Here is a 21,033-nt window from a genome sequence, read left to right on the forward strand (position 1 = left end):
GTGTGTTGTGTGTGTGTGTGAGCATGTTTCTGTATGTTCTAAAGGGGGTTGAAATGTAAACAGAACTGGTTTCTATTATAGGCGAGTGTAGTACTAAAATAGCAGACATCCGTCCTATAGTTCACTGCGAGAGTTCAGAGGGAAACCCGGGGAAGATCAGGGTGGCCTGGGTTAAAAACAAGCCGTTGCCTCTTCCCTTCATTCCCTTCATTCCCTTTAAATGGACATCGATAACAATCATCATTTCACAATGATCCGAAGTCAGTGCTGGGAAGTTAGAATTAAAATGAGCCTTTCCAGTAACAAACCAATTTTCCAACAAGTTGACTAATTTTTGAGTGTTGGTTCATTTGGTTGGCTGGTGTTCAGGTGTTCATTTTTGTTTATAATAAGGGCTGTCAAATCGATTAATTGCATCTAACATAAAATTTGTGTTTATATATATATATATATATATATATACACACTCAAACATGTATGTGATTAATCGATTATTTATATATATATATATATGTGTGTGTGTGTATGTATACATATTTCTAAATTAAAATTTTTTTTTTTTTTTTTTGTATATTGTGAAAATGAAATAATGTTCAAAATAAATAAGGTTGGCAAGAATGAGTTATGCTAATCTAAACACATTTGCATTTTTATATATTTTTCGTTGTTTTATGTTTAACAAAATTTAGGAACATTCTAAGAAAATATATATATTTCAAGCATTTCACAGCATACATATTAAATATATCTTGGCCAGAACACAAATGTGTTCACAACAGTCCCTACTGCTGTTTTATTGTGTTCAGTGTAAATGTGTCTGTTCAATACACTGCTGTCAGCCTAATCGAGATTGATTTTGTGCCAGAATTTGGTTTTATTCATGTACATTTTGTCTTGTAGTTTGGCTAACTACTTTAAACTTCACTGACAAGCTGTAGATTGACCATCTAGTTTTTAAGCAGCTTCTCCAACACTGGTGGAGGTCTCGCCAATGTTGATTTAACACTTTACAATAAGGTTCATTAGTTAACATTAACAAAGATTAATAAATGCTGTATAGTTCATGCTAACTAATGTTGTTAACTAATGAACCTTATTGTAAAGTGTTACCGTAGATTGTTTGGAAGAAACGGGTCCATGATCAGAACAAAAGGTCAGTTAGAAACAGATATGATTACGAATGCCAAGGACAGACCCATGTATCCCATGATCCCCCTGAGTCCCAATCAGAGAGGACTTTCACATGACACTTTACATGCAGGAGTCAGTTCTCCATAAGACTGAATCATCTTCCCTCGATCCGCCACCGTCCAAGAGCTGGTGGGGGGTTTTAAAGACTGTTTTACTTGGAACTTGTTCACGGAAAAGCCTCCCATTAAGTACTTTGTGAGAGATTGTTCTCAAACCCCTATGATTTATGTGGTCGTGGATTTTAAGTGGGATAAACGGGAAAAAAAAGCTGCTTGGTTTTAAGTAATCTTTGAAATCTGAACAGGAATTGAGTTCTTAGCTTACAGTCTCACCGGATTGTTGTGATTCCCTGTTCATTAGAGTTTCCTTTGGTCTGAACCTCAGTGGGAAAACAATGTCTCGGGATACAGTACATTTGATGATGTAAAAAAAAAAAAAAAGTATAAGTATCACAGAAGCATCATTGTTGATTTCAAAGGTTCAGGACTGGAAAAATACATGTGGGCTTTTGGTTTTCGTAATCCAAAACATTTGCATTTAATAAAATAAAATTCTACTGCACATTTATTAAGGCCCAAAATCTGGACACTTAAAGGTTAAAATACTCTCCTATCCCAGTGTGAGAGTCGACTATAGTAAACCACTGGTGGTTGATTCCCCTGTTGATTCCCAAACATTGTTTGTTTGAACATCTCGACACAGCAACCCAATGGTGTGAGTTTGGGGGCGGGACCATCTGTTGATCGACCAATGGCAGACGTGGTGAGTGTTCTTATTTTTACACTTCTGTTCTTCATCTTTAAAAATGTTCCTCTACTTCCATCCGTAAACTATTCCACTGGCAGACGCTCAAAAGAAACAAAAAATAATGGTACTCATTAACTGTGTTTATCTCTTGTAATGTTCACACGTCATCATACACCCACGTCACGCTGAAATGAGATTTCTGGATTTCCATGTTGGGCGTCGGATGTCAGCTGGGTTTCTCCTGCACTTTAGACTTGTAGTCAAGACCGCCTAAACCGAGACCAAGACACTACCAAGACCAGAGGGTATAGAGACCAAGACAAGACCAAGACCAAGACCAAGACAGACCAAGTCAAGACCAAGACCAAGTTGAGACCAAGACCGAGACCAAGTCGAGACCGGAGGGAAAAAAAATAGACTAGTGTTGAAGCTAAGCAATATGAATTCAAGAACAGCAGCATACTAGGGTTCAGCCGCAGTTTACATTCAATACATATTAGATGGTATTACTTCAACTACACAGGCAGAACAATACAGAGACAGACCATGTCATGTGTGTGACTGTGAGCTCACTGTAAATGTTTTTGCAGGGTGAGATCAACTATGTGTAGCAATTGCATGACGGCTGTTACTGCACTATTGGAGGATTGAGACTCCCTTAAAGGGATACTCCACTTTTTTCGGAAATATGCTCATTTTACATCTCCCCCAGAGTTAAACAGTTGAGTTTTACCGTTTTAGAATCCATTCAGCTGAACTCCGGGTCTGACGGTACCACTTTTAGCATAGCTTAGCACAGATCATTGATTCTGATGAGTCCAGTAGCATTTCTTTCAAAATGACCAAAGAGTTTCAATATTTTTCCTATTTAAAACTTGACTCTTCTGTAGTTAAACCGTGTACTAAGATCGACGGAAAATGAAAAGTTGCGATTTTCTAAGCCTATATGGCTAGGAACTATACTCTCATTCCGGCGTAATAATCAAGGAACTGTGCGGCCGTACCATGGGTGCAGCAGGCGTAATGATATGACGCAGCGCCTAAAAATAGTCCCCAGCTCGGTAACTTCTTCCAACGTGACCGGGACTAAGTTTGTCTAACCTATTAGACCTATTTTCAGGCGCTGCGTCATATCACTACGCCTGCTGGACTCATGGTACGGCCGCACAGTTCCTTGATTATTACGCCGGAATGAGAGTAGTTCCTAGCCATATAGGCTTAGAAAATCGCAACTTTTCATTTTCCGTCGGTCTTAGTACACGGTTTAACTACAGAAGAGTCAAGTTTTAAATAGGAAAAATATTGAAACTCTTTGGTCATTTTGAAAGAAATGCTACTGGACTCGTCTGAATCAATGATCTGTGCTAAGCTATGCTAAAAGTGGTACCGTCAGACCCGGAGTTCGGCTGAATGGATTCTAAAACGGTAAAACTCAACTGTTTAACTCTGGGGGAGTTGTAAAATGAGCATATTTCCGAAAAAAGTGGAGTATCCCTTTAACTTTTGTGTACTGTTGAGGACTGACATGACTGGTACTGACTGGTTCATCTGAAAAAAACATCAAACACCTCCAACACCATCTTGCTCCTCCAACAACTGTCTAAAGAATGAGAAATATGAAATATGAATATAACCAATTGAAATTATACTTAATGTGTAGATGAAATCGTAACATCAAATTAAAGATATGCAATTATAAACTTGGATTAGGCCTAATGTTTAGTCAACACAACGGAGATATGCAGATGATATTTAAAAGACCATTTATTTAGTCTAACACCATCTTACAATACTGCAATCAAACACACACACACACACATGCACACACACACACACACACAGAGATATCAAAGACACAAATTCATCTAAGCAAATGCCTGCCTATCTCTGCCGATTTCGGAGTCTCCAAATTAATCCATTCTGCAACTTTTAAATACATAATAAAATGTTTAAAAACGAAATTATAGGCTTAAGTGCAGGATCCGAAAGTTGGTCGTTTTGTCGCTATGGGTACACACACATACACACACCGTTGGCGGTGCGCTGACTGCGCTCAAAGTCATCTGTCCATGGGCGGATCTACAGGGGGGCAAGGGGGGGCAGGTGCCCCCCCACTCTAGAGCCTTGCCCCCCCAGCTGCCCCCCTAACTTTGATGATCCAAAAACTGTACTTGTAAAAACAACCCGCCACTATGTCCACAAGCTTCTCAAAATAGTGAACTAAACAATACATTTGCCAAAAGTGAACAATTTAATTTAAAATTTTAAATTTATTATTAGCCCCTCCCCCCTGCGTGCAGAGCGGCGTTCGCTCAGTCTGGCTCACACACAGCGAGTCTGCTGCGGTGCGATGGTCCTGCAACCCGACTGGAGAGACCGAGCTGCCCCAGAGCCTCTGAAGGTGAAGTGAGTTTCACCAGGTGTAGTTTAAACACACGTTTAACTTAAAGTTACATTTGAAATGAATGTATTGTGTGCTAAAGACGATTCAGCATCAGCAAAAACAGCGAGTCTATTACATTAGCCAAAATCAGCGGTCAAATCGCTCCCTCGTGATTTGTAAGAGCACTCTTCCCTTTGATTAGCCTAATTTTGATTTTAGTGAAGACAAGAACAGCTTAATAAAAAAAATATGAAATATTTTTGTATCCATAACGTTTACTGATGGTCGCCGAACGTGCTCTAGTGTAAGAACGAGCCTATGATTGAATCTGGAAATAAAGCAAAATAACTGAGAAAAATGAGAAATAGTCCTCAGATGACATGTCTGTAATTTATAGCGAAACATCTAGCGTTAATTTGATCTCAAACAGATTCATTAAAATAAGTTATTACTCCACCACGTGCGTGACGTCATAAACCAACGTGGTTGAGCGACCAGTTTACGACAGTTCGGTTTCGGGAAATGGTCGTGACTCGCTAGTTGATTTCTTCAAGGATGCATTGCACTCAAGGGGGTAATCTTTCAGAAAACACTGAAGCTTCCCCGGGCACCGCCATTGATTAGCAGACCCCCACCTGCTGTTAGCATTCCATTGACTCCCATTCATTTTGGCGTCACTTTGACAGCGAATAACTTTACATCTGAGGTGTTTAAAGACTCCATTTGTCCATTATTTATTCCTAAAGAAACACGAAAATTTATAAAATGCTCCATTACCTTGTATCTTACGTTATGGCCCCATAGATGCAGTTTTTGTAAAAATAGGCTAACGATTGCGTCACAGCCACGCGACTCTCTGTCGCACAGTAGAGAGATTACCGTATGGACAGGAGGAGAAGCTCGCGGGCAATCGGGGGGACGTGGAGGCAAAATGACAAAATAATTAATCAGAATACTTAGCAAAAGTTGCTCCTGCTCCAGCTCATGGACAGCTCCTACTCACACTCTCCGTCTCTGCAAGATTCGGAAGGGAATGATTCAGATTTCTCTCGGCACAGCTACTAGAAGACAGACGGGTTGCTCACGTCACATCTACGTCGTCAAGCTCAGTTTGAGTCTGCGCAGTACGCTCAGCCATCAGGAAGTGAGTGCTTCTAATATACTTCACTTTTCTCTGTTGAAGTCTATGGGGTCGCTGTGTTCATTTCTTTTACTGTCTATGATCGCACTAGTGAAGCAGCGAGTTACGGCGTTGTTCGGGAAACGCACCCCTGGACGATGACATCATGGTGTATATTTAAATTAACTAAATTAAAACTTTTACAACAAAAATGAAACATCACTGAACTTAAGCTGGACTGTGACGCTATTTTCTTCTAGAAACAAACCTGCATTATTTTCCTGTTATCTCTGTGAAGCTGCTTTGAAACAATCGGTATTGTAGAAAGCGCTGTATAAATAAAGGTGACTTGACTTGACTGGAATGCAACATGGCGCTAAAATCACATTGACGTCAATTATATGAAAGCCATTGCAAAAATGGTTCTGAAAAGCGCCTGCTTTGATAGTTTATATCTAATGCAATGACCGTTTTAAACCTGATTTGTGTGATTTTAATGAAAAAAATCGAATGTTTGCATTTCAAGTTAGGCTACTTTTTAATATATTGCTTAGTTAATGTTGTTGAGAATTTCAAGCACGCCTCTGTTTAATATGCCACATAAAACCAAGTTCATATGTTACAAATAAATGTCTCAGAGTTCAGAAATAGTTCAAGAAATTAGAGCTATTTAAATGTCATGCACAAACGGGTTCGCTTTGATATATAGAATCTGTACATGATAAGCAAATACAGACCTGATCCTTCAGTAATCGCTGGACCATCCAAAATTGTCATCAGGTTTGGGCATCACTAAAAAATGCTTTGAACTTATTTCCCATAATGTTTTATGTATGTCTGGATTATTTTCACATGTGGCTGTCTAATATCAGGTGTCAGACACACAGTTACATAACTGTTCATATGCATACGTACAAGTGCATGTTATATAAGGTCCATATCCGTTAGCGGTCCATAAAATCTGTATCTTTGTTTGCAAAGTTGTGCGTATATCACAAAAGGAGCCCGCATTTAATAGATATATAAAACTTATATAACTGACTCATTTCTGAATAGCCTTTTATGAGTCTCATAAAAGTCCACATTTGATTTCTGATATTAATTTGAAACACACTTGCTTTTTAGCATTCTTAATAGAGGACAACAGATGAAAAATAAAATCCCATTCGGTTTCACCATAGATAAATTGATTTTTAACAATAATGTATACAGTTTTTAGCTTTGAGGTTAAGTTATTTTATATATATATATATATATATATATATATATATATATATATATATATATATATGAAGAGTTCAGATGCAAGTGCCATCTGAAATTTTCTTCTAGAATGATTATTTTTATCAAGCTTGTATATTTAAGTTAAGTAATTTCACTTAAATGACAATTAATAGGTAATTTGCATTGCCATTTAATTGAAATTATTGAACTTAAATATACGAGCTTGATAAAAATGATCATTCTAGAAGAAAATTTCAGATGGCATTTAGAGGCTTTTGCATCTTAACTCTTCATATATATATATATATATGTGTGTAGTATAGTATAGAATAAGGTAATCAAATCTGTGATTTATAGAAGTATACGCATTTATTTTCCTTGTAAAAGATTAAGAAATCTTATGCACAAAAAAATGGTGTAGAAACAATTTTACTCATAAATTGCTTGTAAATTTTTATGAATGATTGCAAAGAATTGGCAATTAACAAAAGAAATCAATAGTGAAATTTTGAAGTACTGAAATAGTATTTTCTTGTAAAACATACTGCAATAATGTCTGTGATTAGTGAATATTTGTTTATTTTTTTTTATTTTTATTTTTTTTACTCCATCCAGATGAAAATTTAATGTAGAATTTAGATCCTTTTTTTTTTATAGTATGAAAAATACTTCATTAAATACTACATTGCATTCATAAAAAATATGTCATTAATACTGGCATAATCATCAGTGTTGATGGTGGAAAGATGTTTAGAGATGCGCAATGTTGCTCAAGACCATTTTTACAGCACCTGACTTTCATTAAAGTACTGTACGTGAGCCGGTTTACACCGTAACATGATAATCCAGTCCCGTTCATTTCACGGTAAACATCAGACCATCCGGATCTGGATTTTTGTGATTCATTTTTCACTGTCTGGGTCTTGACAGTAGAAAAACAAGTTTTCATCTGCAAACTCTTGAAATCACTATACAAACAGACTATGATCTATACAGAGTTTACCTAAGAGTTTCTGTTTTTCCAGGACACATTCCCACAGGAAAGAGAAATGACAAAAACACGATTTATTTTTCTCCTAAACATCAGTGAGATCCAAACTAAGAACAAACGGAGATTTCTCCTGCTGTTCTGAATGTCCCGCTCTAACATGTTGTCTGGTTTAGTTCAGACATATGTTGAAATATGAATGTAAAGTGGGGTGTTGCATGATGATTTTAAGTCTTTAGATGTTTCTCCTGTGAAACAGATCCCAGGAACCTCATACATCTCCTCTAGAGATTCAAAAGAGATCTTAATGTCTCAAACTTTGGTCAGAAATGTCAAAGTCTGCAAGCAAAATCAATGGATGTGATCAGTTGCATCTGTGCTTCAGTGTCACTGCATGTAGAACTGCAGCTTTCGTCGCTAATGTTAGCGGTTTGTGACAAATAGCCGTATCGAATTCTGGAACATTGAATTGCACAAACAATGTTTTTCTCTCTTTCTCATTGTGTAACTATAGGACCTCTAGAGCTCGATTCGACATGCTATGCCGGGTGAACCATTAGCCCACCAGCGAGGAGAGTCATGGATTTATTTGATTTAGTAAATATAGATATCATTTGCATCTACATGCCAGAAGTCTTGTAGTGATTCTTTAGCGTCACGCTGCCGGTTTTATTTAATTTTGAGTTGTATTGAAGCCAAACACGAGCTGGACGCTGCAGTTTGGTCGACTATGAGAATAAATAAGTGGGAAGTTTTCCGAAAATGTGCACACACGAAAAAAAAAAAAAACACGTGATGAAATGATGTTTAAACAATCAATTCAAAACCAAGATGCGGGATCTGATTGTGTGCATGTCTGTCATACTTTACTCTGTACATTTTAAATATAATCAGTAATTCATGAGATAAAGAAAATGTCAGAAAATGACTTTTTCCCCTCAAAAAAAAAAAAAATTTCACACAACTTAGTTTGGAATCATATATTGTCCACTGTTCTGTAATCAACATTACTGATGATGACATATTGATGTAAACTTTCAATTCAGCCTCATAGTTACAGTCAGGTACTCCTTCATTTTTTACATCTCATCACATCTGATGTTGAAGTCGAGTTCAGAAATGAGTGAAGAAAATGTGAGTGGTGAAAGCTGTGTGGTTGCTAGGGTATTCTAGATAGTTGCTAGGGTGTTGCTATGTGATTGCTAGAGTGTTCTGGATGTTTCTTGGGGTGTTGCTATGCAGTTGTTATGTGTTCTAGATGGTTGCTAGAGTGTTCTGGGTGTTTATTGGGGTGTTGTTATGCAGTTGTTATGTGTTCTCGATGGTTGCTATAGTGTTTTTGGAGTTTATTGGGGTGTTGCTATGCAGTTATTATGTGTTCTCGATGGTTGCTATAGTGTTTTTGGAGTTTATTGGGGTGTTGCTATGCAGTTATTATGTGTTCTCGATGGTTGCTAGAGTGTTCTGGGTGTTTGTTGGGGTGTTGCTATGCAGTTGTTATGTGTTCTAGATGGTTGATATAGTGTTCTGGGTGTTTCTATGGGTGTTGCTATGCAGTTGTTTGTGTTCTAGATGGTTGATATAGTGTTCTGGGTGTTTCTATGGGTGTTGCTATGCAGTTATTATGTGTTCTCGGTGGTTGCTAGAGTGTTCTGGGTGTTTATTGGGGTGTTGCTATGCAGTTGTTATGTGTTCTAGATGGTTGCTATAGTGTTTTTGGTGTTTATTGGGGTGTTGCTATACAGTTGTTATGTGTTCTAGATGGTTGCTATAGTGTTTTTGGTGTTTATTGGGGTGTTGCTATGCAGTTGTTTTGTGTTCTAGATGGTTGATATAGTGTTCTGGGTGTTTCTATGAGTGTTGCTATGCAGTTGTATGTGTTCTAGATGGTTGCTATAGTGTTTTTGGTGTTTATTGGGGTGTTGCTATGCAGTTGTTTTGTGTTCTAGATGGTTGATATAGTGTTCTGGGTGTTTCTATGGGTGTTGCTATGCAGTTGTATGTGTTCTAGATGGTTGATATAGTGTTCTGGGTGTTTCTATGGGTGTTGCTATGCAGTTGTTATGTGTTCTCGGTGGTTGCTAGAGTGTTCTGGGTGTTTATTGGGGTGTTGCTATGCAGTTGTTATGTTTTCTAGATGGTTGCTAGAGTGTTCTGGGTGTTTATTGGGGTGTTGCTATGCAGTTGTTATGTGTTCTCGGTGGTTGCTAGAGTGTTCTGGGTGTTTATTGGGGTGTTGCTATGCAGTTGTTATGTTTTCTAGATGGTTGCTATAGTGTTTTTGGGGTTTATTGGGGTGTTGCTATGCAGTTGTTATGTGTTCTAGATGGTTGCAATAGTGTTCTGGGTGTTTATTGGGGTGTTGCTATGCAGTTGTTATGTGTTCTAGATGGTTGCTATAGTGTTTTTGGTGTTTATTGGGGTGTTGCTATGCAGTTGTTATGTGTTCTAGATGGTTGCAATAGTGTTCTGGGTGTTTATTGGGGTGTTGCTATGCAGTTGTTATGTGTTCTAGATGGTTGCTATAGTGTTTTTGGTGTTTATTGGGGTGTTGCTATGCAGTTGTTTTGTGTTCTAGATGGTTGATATAGTGTTCTGGGTGTTTCTATGAGTGTTGCTATGCAGTTGTATGTGTTCTAGATGGTTGCTAGAGCATTGCTAGGTGGTTTCTTGGATCTATGCTGTTGTTAGGGCGTTGCTGAGTGTAAATCTGTGTGATTTTTCTAGTCCAGCAGGACACATGATTTGAGGAATCATTAATGTCTGGACCACTAAAGCTTCAGTACGACGCACACACTGACGTTTCACATATAATACGGGTTTGTTCAATCATTAACTCTCAGTATGAGTAAAATAATAGTTATTTTTGATTTAGCAGAGTAATAAAATATGCCCTGAAAAGCTTGAACTAATATGGAGTTGTCCTGAAGTCAAACATAAGGAACTGATTTCTTTGGCTCCGTCTTGAGAATAGACTCACACACGCTCTTCCCATTGTCCAGACTTTAACCACAGGACGTGCTCTTTCTGGGAATAGACTGTCTATGTTTCGTGTCCCCGTTCTGATGGGAAGTTCTGGACTCTTTTCACAGACTATGTGATGATTTATAGCCCTATTGACAGAGATCAGCATGAGTTCTCAGCACCGCCACCGGAACCGCAGAGATAATGCATGTGGTTTGATGACAGTCGCGGTTCTCGGTCATCAGAGAGTCATAGCAACACGTTATGTGCATCTCTTTAAGAAGGATATATTACGACCTTGATATTTATTAGACGGCAAATCTCACGATTAAATGCCGTTATAATTCAGAAAAAAGTGCAATTATATTTCGCATAAAGAAAAATAATCATATTTTTGGGGCCATTAAGATTTATTTATGTATTTATTTATTTTAGCCAATGACACTTAAGGACATTCTCCTTAAATTCTTATAACTTTAATGCAAAAATAAAATAAAAATCTCATTACCGTAATCCAAATATATGAATACTTTTTAATTATTATTTATATGAGTAAACATTTAATTCAGTGTAGCAAAGACTACCATGATGTATAAATACTTATTGCAAATACTGTAATTTTTGTAATATATTGTATGTATCTTTAAACAGTATATCATTCATTGCATTATTTTTGTAACATATTGCATGTATTAAAAAATAATAAATCACTGTTTTTCACTTTTGAAGCTTGACGGATGTGATCCCTGTAAAAACAGCTGCATTCAGATCCACTTTCCATGGAAAAACAACAGCATGCGGGTTTGGAGCGACAAGAAGGAGAGTAAATAATGACACAATGTATATTTTTGGGTGAACAACATATATTTTCTTCTTTGTGTTGTAAATGTTCCTGCATCAAAGGGTTAAATGGACAGAGCGAGGGAGCTTTCGGCTGGCAGAGACACGGTGCGAGAGGGGAAAAAACAAGGCAAAGTGAGGCAAATATTTGAAGAAGACCGGCGTACAGGATGGGGAGGGGGATTTATAGGCTTTTATATCCATCTTTCCTAAATATCCCTCTTTACCTCTAAAAAAGACAAGTGAAGAGGTAGAAAGGCATTAATGGGTGACTAACCTCGCCGTTAAACCAACGGAAAAAAGAAAGAAGGATGACGATAGAGATCCAGTTGCATTACTGAAGCATTAATAGAACAGTTATGAATCTCATTCTCAACCAAAGATGCATCATAATTATTCATTTTAACAGCCAGTGTCTATTAATATGATCAAGGTCTGCCAGTAAAGTGTTTTAAATAAGCTGATCTGATGCTTCTCAGCTGATCATGCACATGAGAAAAATACAATACAGAATGCAAATGATACAATGCAACTAATAGCTTTATCCTCCTGGGACCCAGGAATAGACTTATATTTTAGTGAATTTCTCTGACATCATACATGTCACAGCCGGGGTGTCCTGTGAAGAGCACATGCAGGGCTTTTCAGAGACACCACATGTTTGGAGGTTTCACCATGAAAACAACTTCTCCTTGGTCTTTAAAAATGCCTGACATTAATTTAGTGATCAAATGTAGCACTCTTATGGAAATATGATAATGTATTGTGATTATAATTTAAATCGGACTACTTTTCAAATTGTATTTCATAATCCAATATCTCAGGAAAACATTATGGGGTTTCAGATAAAAAAATGACTTTCTGTTCCAGAACAGGGTGTTGATTTCATACATGTAGAGACATCAGGACTTACATTATGTTTATCAGGCATTATGGGAGACACAACAAGAAATAAGTTATACATCAATATTCCTATGAAATATTAGATATTATTATTAAAATGTTGCTAATTATTACTCTTCTTTTTTCATTAAATGTTGCTCCAAGAACACATTAACGTGCGCATTAGATACAGTGTATAGATATATTGCATTGAATGGGAATATTAATTTATGGCCATTTTACCCACATATTGCATAAAGTAAAATGTATCAATTCATCCCGTTATATCTTTCATAACATAGTTGAGAATCATCTTTATACAAATTTTAGTTAAAATAAATCCTGAAACCCCAAAATGTATTGGCGATTGAAAAAAAAAAAATCCCATTGTTTTTGCCTATACATATAATTTCATATTAGTGAAAGTGTCCACTACAGAGGACATAGCATAACATATGAATAAAATATCATTTTTCAAAAATGTTTTTTTTTTTTTTACCATTTGTTTGTTATGCTCTAAACAATGTGATGACATGAAAAAACTTAGAAAATTAAAATAATAATAATAATTCTGGGTCTCAGGAGGATATAATTAACTTCATTAATAATAATGCTTCCAATATCTTTTTGTGTTTAATATCAAAGATAATGCATCAACATGGACATGTCTTCAAATCTCATGAATAAAACTGCACAAGGTAAAGAAATAATGAGTAAACTGTTTATTTTAAAGGGCTTTTAAAAATTCAGTGACATTTGTGGAATTAGAGAAGCTGAGAGTTGCCAAATGATCCATAAATGCAGAAAATATACAAATTCATACTTTAGCAACAGTCCGGTCATATGCAGCCTTGCTTGTTTTATTGTTTTCTCTTGTGCTGATTATTAGTTCGGATTTTGTAAAGTCATTTCTGAAGTTTTATTTCACATTGTCTTGATGAAAGTGAACATGTGCATCTGCCTCATCTGAGCGAGAACACAACACACACGCAGGGTGCGTAACACACACTGCAAAGAATGTGTTTTAGGACGCTAATAACAAATCTGCCTCAGTTTATACGTGTTTCTTCTGCTTTCTTGTTAGATCCTTTTGTCAAATGCGCTTCATGTTCGAGTGTGTGATTGATTTACTAATCAGAAATCCTGTTTTCACTTTTCTAGAACATTTTGTTTAGTCTTTGCCTGAGACAGCGACGGCTCTTCCCAACAATATTTAACACAAAATTCCCACTCTGTCTTGTTCTGGTTAGGTTTCTGGTTGCAGCGACGAGGAAACAGGATTTCAGTGCAGAAGACTTTATTAACAATAGAGCCAGGACAGAACAAGCACATTCACATCCACAGACACTGAACAGGACAAAACACAGGGCTTAAAGGGATACTTCAGGATTTAGCATTAAGCTTTGTATCAGTAGAAAACCTGTAGTATTTTCTAATTACCGTGCTTTCCTCCCTCATGTCCCACTGAGACGAGAGATTTATGTATTTTTTGTCTGGAAAAAATCCTCCGATGACGGAAAAATCGTCATTTTGCGTCATCTGAGGATTTTTTGGCCAGAGGCGAGAGACTCCAGCCAGTAGGAGGAGCTGTCCCGCATGTGTTCATCCCGCCCATAGGGGGATCTCACTCACAGAATGTACACACAGTGTCAGCCATCTTTCTTTAGAAGCTAAGCTAGCAGGCTCTTGTTCTGTGGAGAAAGATGAGTAGTAGGGGTTACATCCTCTTTTTCCCGGACATGTCCGGCCATCGAGATCGTCCAAAATGTCCGGGATTCGGCTTTTGCTTTCTGCGGTCGCCATTCATTGTTTACATGCTCACCTTTTGTTTCAATCTAACTGAATTCATTCTGATTGGTGAATCTGAATGTAGTGTTTACATGAACGCTAAACAAGTGATTGGTTGATGTGCGTTTTAACATTGCTAAGAAGATTCCCGCTCCTCCGTGAGAGATGCGAGACCGGTGTGTAATCACGCAAACGGCCTCTCATCGTTCTCCTGCGGCCCTCAGCCTCGTCCTGCTCGCCACAGTAAACATGATGAATGGCGACTGTAGAACGCAGAAGCCGAATCCATTTTGTGCGATCTCGAAATCCCGGGCAGACTCGTCACGAAGACTCACTAGTCTTGTTTAACTGCGCGCTCTTACCGGTAGGCGTGGCTTGGGAGTGGCCTCGTAGGGCAGCGAAGCAAGTGCATTCTGGGAGTTGTTGTCTTTCATCAACATGAGCCAAAAATACATTTTCTGGCTTTTCTCAGTCTAGAAAGCTCCAAATTCAAAAATAATTTCACATTTCTTCTACATAAATGACCCAATTTAAATACACATTCATCTTTCCAGCGGTGAAGTATCCCTTTAAATACGCCGAGCGGATGAGGGGAACGAGACAGAGCTGGGACAAACGAACTCAGTGACAGAAACCATAGTAACAAACAGGTTTGGGATGAACTGATGAAGGAGGAGATAGATCTATCTATCTATCTATCTATCTGTAGACTTGGAATTAAGCCTTTTCCCCATTATTATTTGATTCACAGGACCGGACACCAGTTATCTTGCCAAGAACAATCTTTTTTCTTATATGTCAGGAGAGAAACTCTGAGAAGATGTAATATTAATGCCAAGTCTATGCGTTTCTGTGTTTCTCTGCTGTAGTACAGTAAGACTGAGCTTAAATACACAACTGAGTGACTTTCGTCTTCCTTTTAAGGAATCAAAAACACCTAATGCCTGTTTAAAAATGGAATTTACCCAATGCTTTCACATGGTACAATCCACTTTCCACATTAAGAAACTATTTCTTTTAAACATTCCTTTTCTCACAAAGAGCATGCCAACACATTTGAAGTATCATCATCATTGGAACATCTCTGCTGAGTGAACATTGCATTCCTCTAAGCAAAACATTACTCTACCAGCTCTCTGCTCAGCACACAAGTGCAACATAGTCTGACTTCACAAAATACATTATGAAATTATAAAGAAAATGAATAAAAAAAAATTAAAAAAATAACACTATACAGTAAATTTTTTGTCTTCACTATCTATTCATCTGTTTGTCTATCTATCTATCTATCTATCTATCTATTCATCTGTTTGTCTATCTATCTATCTATCTATTCATCTGTTTGTCTATCTATCTATCTATCTATTCATCTGTTTGTCTATCATCTATCTATCTATCTATCTATTCATCTGTTTGTCTATCTATCTATCTATCTATCTATCTATCTATCTATCTATCTATCTATCTATCTATTCATCTGTTTGTCTATCTATCTATCTATCTATCTATTCATCTGTTTGTCTATCTATCTATCTATCTATCTATCTATTCATCTGTTTGTCTATCATCTATCTATCTATCTATTCATCTGTTTGTCTATCTATCTATCTATCTATCTATTCATCTGTTTGTCTATCTATCTATTCATCTGTTTGTCTATCTATCTATCTATCTATTCATCTGTTTGTCTATCATCTATCTATCTATCTATCTATCTATCAGTTTATCTATCTATCTATCTATCTATCTATCTATCTATCTATCTATCTATCTATTCATCTGTTTGTCTATCTATCTATTCATCTGTTTGTCTATCTATCTATCTATCTATTCATCTGTTTGTCTATCATCTATCTATCTATCTATCTATCTATCTATCTATCTATCTATCTATCTATCAGTTTATCTATCTATCTATCTATCTATCTATTCATCTGTTTGTCTATCATCTATCTATCTATATTCTTTTTTTTAAATAAAATAATAATTTTGTGAAAAAAAGGAGTGTTACATAAAATAAAATAAAATAAAATAAATAAAATAAAATAAAAAAGTGAAAGATGTGTTACATCAGGTGTTACAGTGTGAGAATATGTATGGTTCTGCACTGTATGGGAATGTGTCAAGGCGGATCTTCACATAAAGCTGAGGGGTGTTTTCTCCAGGGTCCGGTGGGCGGAGGGTTATATCTGTATGTTCTTGAACTATAGGACTGAATTGAGCTGCTGAACACCGGTGGGTTTGGCTCCGCGTGCCTGAAATCTGAGGCGGGTTTAAAAGGCATTGAGCAGAAGCACAGACAGTCGAGGAGAGACACTTGAGGATCAGGGTTGCGCGGGCATTAGACAAACTACTAATAACCTGCAAGAGCCTCGGGCAAACGCAAAATGGGGATATCTAATGATTCAGACCTTGTGGGATTTAAATACCCATCATTTTGGTTATTAACACAGATATTTAATCAGTAATTTTTAAGAGTAGCGCGCAACAGGACACCGGCGTTTCCATTTACGCACGGAAAGCGCGCACATTTTAACGCGTTGGACTTCTGTTGTTTTTGACGAGCCTTACAATGGGACACCCGAGCAACACATCGCATCCGGTTAACTCATCAGACCCGTACGGGCGCGATGAAGAGGTCGCCAAAATCGAGATCGCGGTCCTCAGCGTCACCTTCGCGGTCGCCGTGATCGGAAACTGCAGCGTCCTGGTGGCCATTCACAACACCAAGAAGAAAACCTCGCGAATGCACCTGTTCATCAAACACCTGAGCCTGGCAGACCTCGTGGTCGCGTTTTTCCAGGTCCTTCCACAGCTGTGCTGGGAAATAACCTTCCGTTTCTACGGGCCGGACTTTCTGTGCCGGATCGTGAAGCACCTGCAGGTGATGGGCATGTTCGCGTCCACATATATGATGGTTATGATGACTCTAGATCGATACATCGCCATCTGCCACCCTCTGAAAACCCTCCAGCAGTCCACCCGGAGGTCCCACATCATGATCGGGGGCACGTGGATCAGCAGCCTGGTCCTCAGCACCCCGCAGTACTTCATCTTCTCCCTCAGTGAGATCCAGAACGGGTCTGAGGTGCTGGACTGCTGGGGCCACTTCATCCAGCCCTGGGGACCCCGCGCGTACATCACCTGGATCACAGCTGGGATATTCCTCATCCCCGTGATCATACTAATGACCTGCTACGGATTCATATGCCACAGCATCAGGATGAACATCAGATATAAGACCAAGAAGACTCCGGGTGATGGCGCGCACAAGAACGGGCTGATCGGGAAGAACTCCGTGAGCAGCGTCACCACGATCTCACGAGCGAAGTTACGCACCGTCAAGATGACCTTTGTCATCGTCCTCGCTTATATCATCTGCTGGGCGCCGTTCTTTACCGTGCAGATGTGGTCGGTGTGGGACACGAACTTCAGCTGGGCTGGTGAGTGAACCTCACCTACATGTTGGGAAACATCAATGCATTTTATGCAGGCAGAAAACACATGTTTTCCACATGTGGAAACTGTTGCAAAACCACATGTTTCCAATGTGCAAAGTATGTGCTCCACATGTGCTTGTGCTATAATCACGTCCATAGCATTAAAATATAATATTTAATGAACAAACATTATTATATAATGCAGATTAACATATTAATGCATTCAAAGAGTTAAAAATGTAATGCACATTTTATTTTCATATACTATTAAATATGCAAGGTAACACTTCATTTAATTTTTATATATTTAATTTAAGAATAAATGTTATGTTGTATAATGCTTCACATTACAATTACTTGAATATCATTAAATATGTAGAATTAACAAAGAAAATTAAATTATTTTTGTTCACGTTTCATATTTGCATATACTGGATTGCATGGTGCAAAGTGCAGTTGTGCTGATATGACCCTAAATATGCTGAACACATATATATTATTAAAACTATAACTTTAGTGTTACTAATATATTTTTGTAGTCTGATAAACACATCACTGTAAAAAGTGTAATGGTCAATAAGTTATGACAATATGTTTTTACATTGCTTGAACTGATCAAAATAAGTCAAGCAATTAAAAATATATATATTATATAAGATTCAACTCATTTTTTTAAGCCAGGTTTACAGTATAAGTTAAAATGACTTAAACATCCAAAGTTGAATCGTTTATTTTCTGTATCAAATTTAAATAGAAAACATGTTGTAATCATGAGGCATTAATGTGATAACAATCAAAATGCACATTTAAAAAAAAAATTAACCCAAAATCTGAATAAAAAGTGCATATGTATTGCATTGTTTTAATATAATAAAATGTGTGCCAGCGCATTCAAAATCACAGCATCTTTGTGAAGCTTAAATTTAATGAGCAACAAATGGCTGCTTATGGAAAGAAGTGATAATGTGTTAAATATAGTCTCTCTGATATGATTATAGCAATCATTTGAGAAATGAAGTCATGAGGCCAGAATAGAGTGTCCAAGCAGAACATCTGCAGAGGCTTTATGATGTGTAAATCTGTCAGTCCACATGAGGTAATGGGATGTTTATTTAACCCAATTTCACCCCATCTTCACCTAATAGTTCGAGACAAATGGCTTCAGACGAAAAACAAGTTATTAGTTTAGCTATATTTATTTGTACTAATATATATATATATATATACATAGGCTATATATATATATATATATGCGCACAATTTTAAATCTGCAGATCTCTTTGACTCTTGAAAAATAAAAATGACATTGTGTAATATAATTATTGTATAAAGCATATAGTTCCGCTCCTGGATGCTGATTGGCCAATGCAGTGACTTTAGAATCTGATTGGACGATGCATGTTCTGAAGTGTTGATACAGTGTTACAATCTATATTAATTGCCATTGCTATGTTGCTTGCCAACAGAGAGACTAGTGAACCGTGTTACTTGTGGAAAGGATTATTTTGATTATTAACATTAAAAGGACATCAGTGTATTAACCAAAAATTATTCAGACACCATATATCATTTTTTTCTGTATTTTTTTTTTTCTTTCTAGTGGGTGCAGGACACTAGGTTTAAGTATTTTAAGTAAACTGACATATTATACCCAATAATTCTTCATACAGTGACTACCTGTAACATTTGGGGACCATAAATGATCCAGACACTTTGAGCTGATCATGTTTTGCTGAAGTGTGTTTTCTTTAATTGCTAATGCTCTTTTTACACACAGACTGAACACAATGAAGCATTGCTTGGTCACTGGTTGAGCTAAACTGGTATTATCTAATTGTGTAGTTAAATTTAACAGCTGACAGATATTCAACATAATTCATGTGTGAGACAGTCTAACAGAAGGACGGACAAAACCAGTCAAATATCAACTGAGTTCTGCTCATATTTTATTACCGTTTTCGAAACTACAGCGAATAATCTGTGATAATGTGAGAAATGTTGCAGGCGTCTGAATAAACGCTGGTGTGTGTGTGTTCATGTGTGTGTAGACTCAGAGAACACGGCGGTCACTCTCTCTGCGCTGCTGGCCAGTCTGAACAGCTGCTGTAACCCGTGGATTTACATGGTTTTCAGCGGACATCTCCTGCACGACTTCACACACTGCTTCCCCTGCTCCCATCAAATCCAGCAGAGCTTCAGGAAAGAGGATTCGGACAGCAGCTTGCGGAGAAACACACTGCTCACCAGGATCACCAACCGAAGCCCCACGTGCAGCTCGGGAACCTGGAGAGATCTCGATCAATCCCCTAAATCTGACCGATCGGCTCCGGCTCCGGCCGGGACGTGATAACCTTGGGAATTTTGTGCCTTTATTAACCCTACTTTATTGATAGTTCGATCATGTTTTTGACTTTTTTGATCTTTATTGATCAGCACTTTGGTGAGACTCTCGCAGACTCTCACGCCGGGTCGAGCTCTGGATGAGCGGAAATACACGAGCTTCATTCAAGCATCAAATGTTTCTCTTAAAGGGGTCATCGGATGCAAAATTCCCTTTTACATGCGGTGTTTGCATATAAATGTGTGTTTGCAGTGTGTGGACACAACCACCATACAGTGAAAAAAAATCCATTCACACTCCAAGCCTAAACACTCTCAATAATCAAGCCATTTGGACTTTCTGAGCAATATGATGTCATAATGCTCATGCTCCGCCCACGACCTCTGACGGACTGTCCCGTATTAGCATATTTCCCGTATTAGCATATTTCCCATGTTGCTCATTATCATTTAAAGAGACACGCACCGAAACGGGTCGCTGTGAACAGAGCTGTTTTTGAGGAGGTAAAGGGGAGTTGTTTTACACAACCATTGAGGAATTTTAACCAACGTATGTTACAAACTTTACATGAAGACCCTAAAGAATCACACCAACTTGTGGAAAACGGCATCCGATGACCCCTTTAAATCTAAAAACAGAGTCATCCAGCAAGAGTAGAGCTGTGAGAGAACAGCTCGGATCATATGATGAGAAATATGTGACTTTTTATTGCAGTTTGAGACATTGTTGAGATCTTTTCGGAAAGTCGGTCTTTTTCTCTACCACTTCAGGTGAAGTCTTCATTGCTGTCGTCAGAGAGAAGTTTGAAATAATTAAGATGTTTTAATGTTTTTGTAAGATGTCTCTTCTGCTCATCAAGGCTACGTTTATTTGATCAAAAATACAGTAAAAATTCTGAAATATTATTGCAATTTAAAACAGCTGTTTTCTATGTGAATATATAGTAAACTGTAATTTATTCCTGTGATCAAAGCTGGATTTTCAGCATCATTACTCCAGTCTTCAGTGTCACATGATCCTTCAGAAATCACTCTAATATGATGATTTGCTGCTTCATATTTTTGTGGATACACTATAGGCTACCATAAAAAAACACACAAAAAAACGATTTTATTCAGAAAGGAC

General features: G+C 37.6%; 1 protein-coding gene across 1 annotated transcript in view; it reads left to right on the forward strand.

The window, feature by feature from the left end:
• The first annotated feature begins 16,428 nt into the window (after positions 1-16,428).
• Positions 16,429-21,033, forward strand: part of avpr1aa (arginine vasopressin receptor 1Aa) — a 4,793-nt gene continuing 188 nt past the window's right edge. The window contains exons 1-2 of the mRNA XM_084397178.1: positions 16,429-17,570; positions 19,616-21,033. The exon at positions 19,616-21,033 is cut by the window's right edge and continues 188 nt beyond it. Of these exons, the coding sequence (XP_084253304.1) occupies positions 16,700-17,570; positions 19,616-19,914 (1,170 nt within the window). The 5' untranslated portion in view covers positions 16,429-16,699 and the 3' untranslated portion in view covers positions 19,915-21,033. The remainder of the gene's footprint in view (positions 17,571-19,615) is intronic.

The sequence above is a fragment of the Rutilus rutilus genome (genome assembly GCF_951802725.1).
Source record: "Rutilus rutilus genome assembly, chromosome: 23".
Lineage (NCBI taxonomy): Eukaryota > Metazoa > Chordata > Actinopteri > Cypriniformes > Leuciscidae > Rutilus > Rutilus rutilus.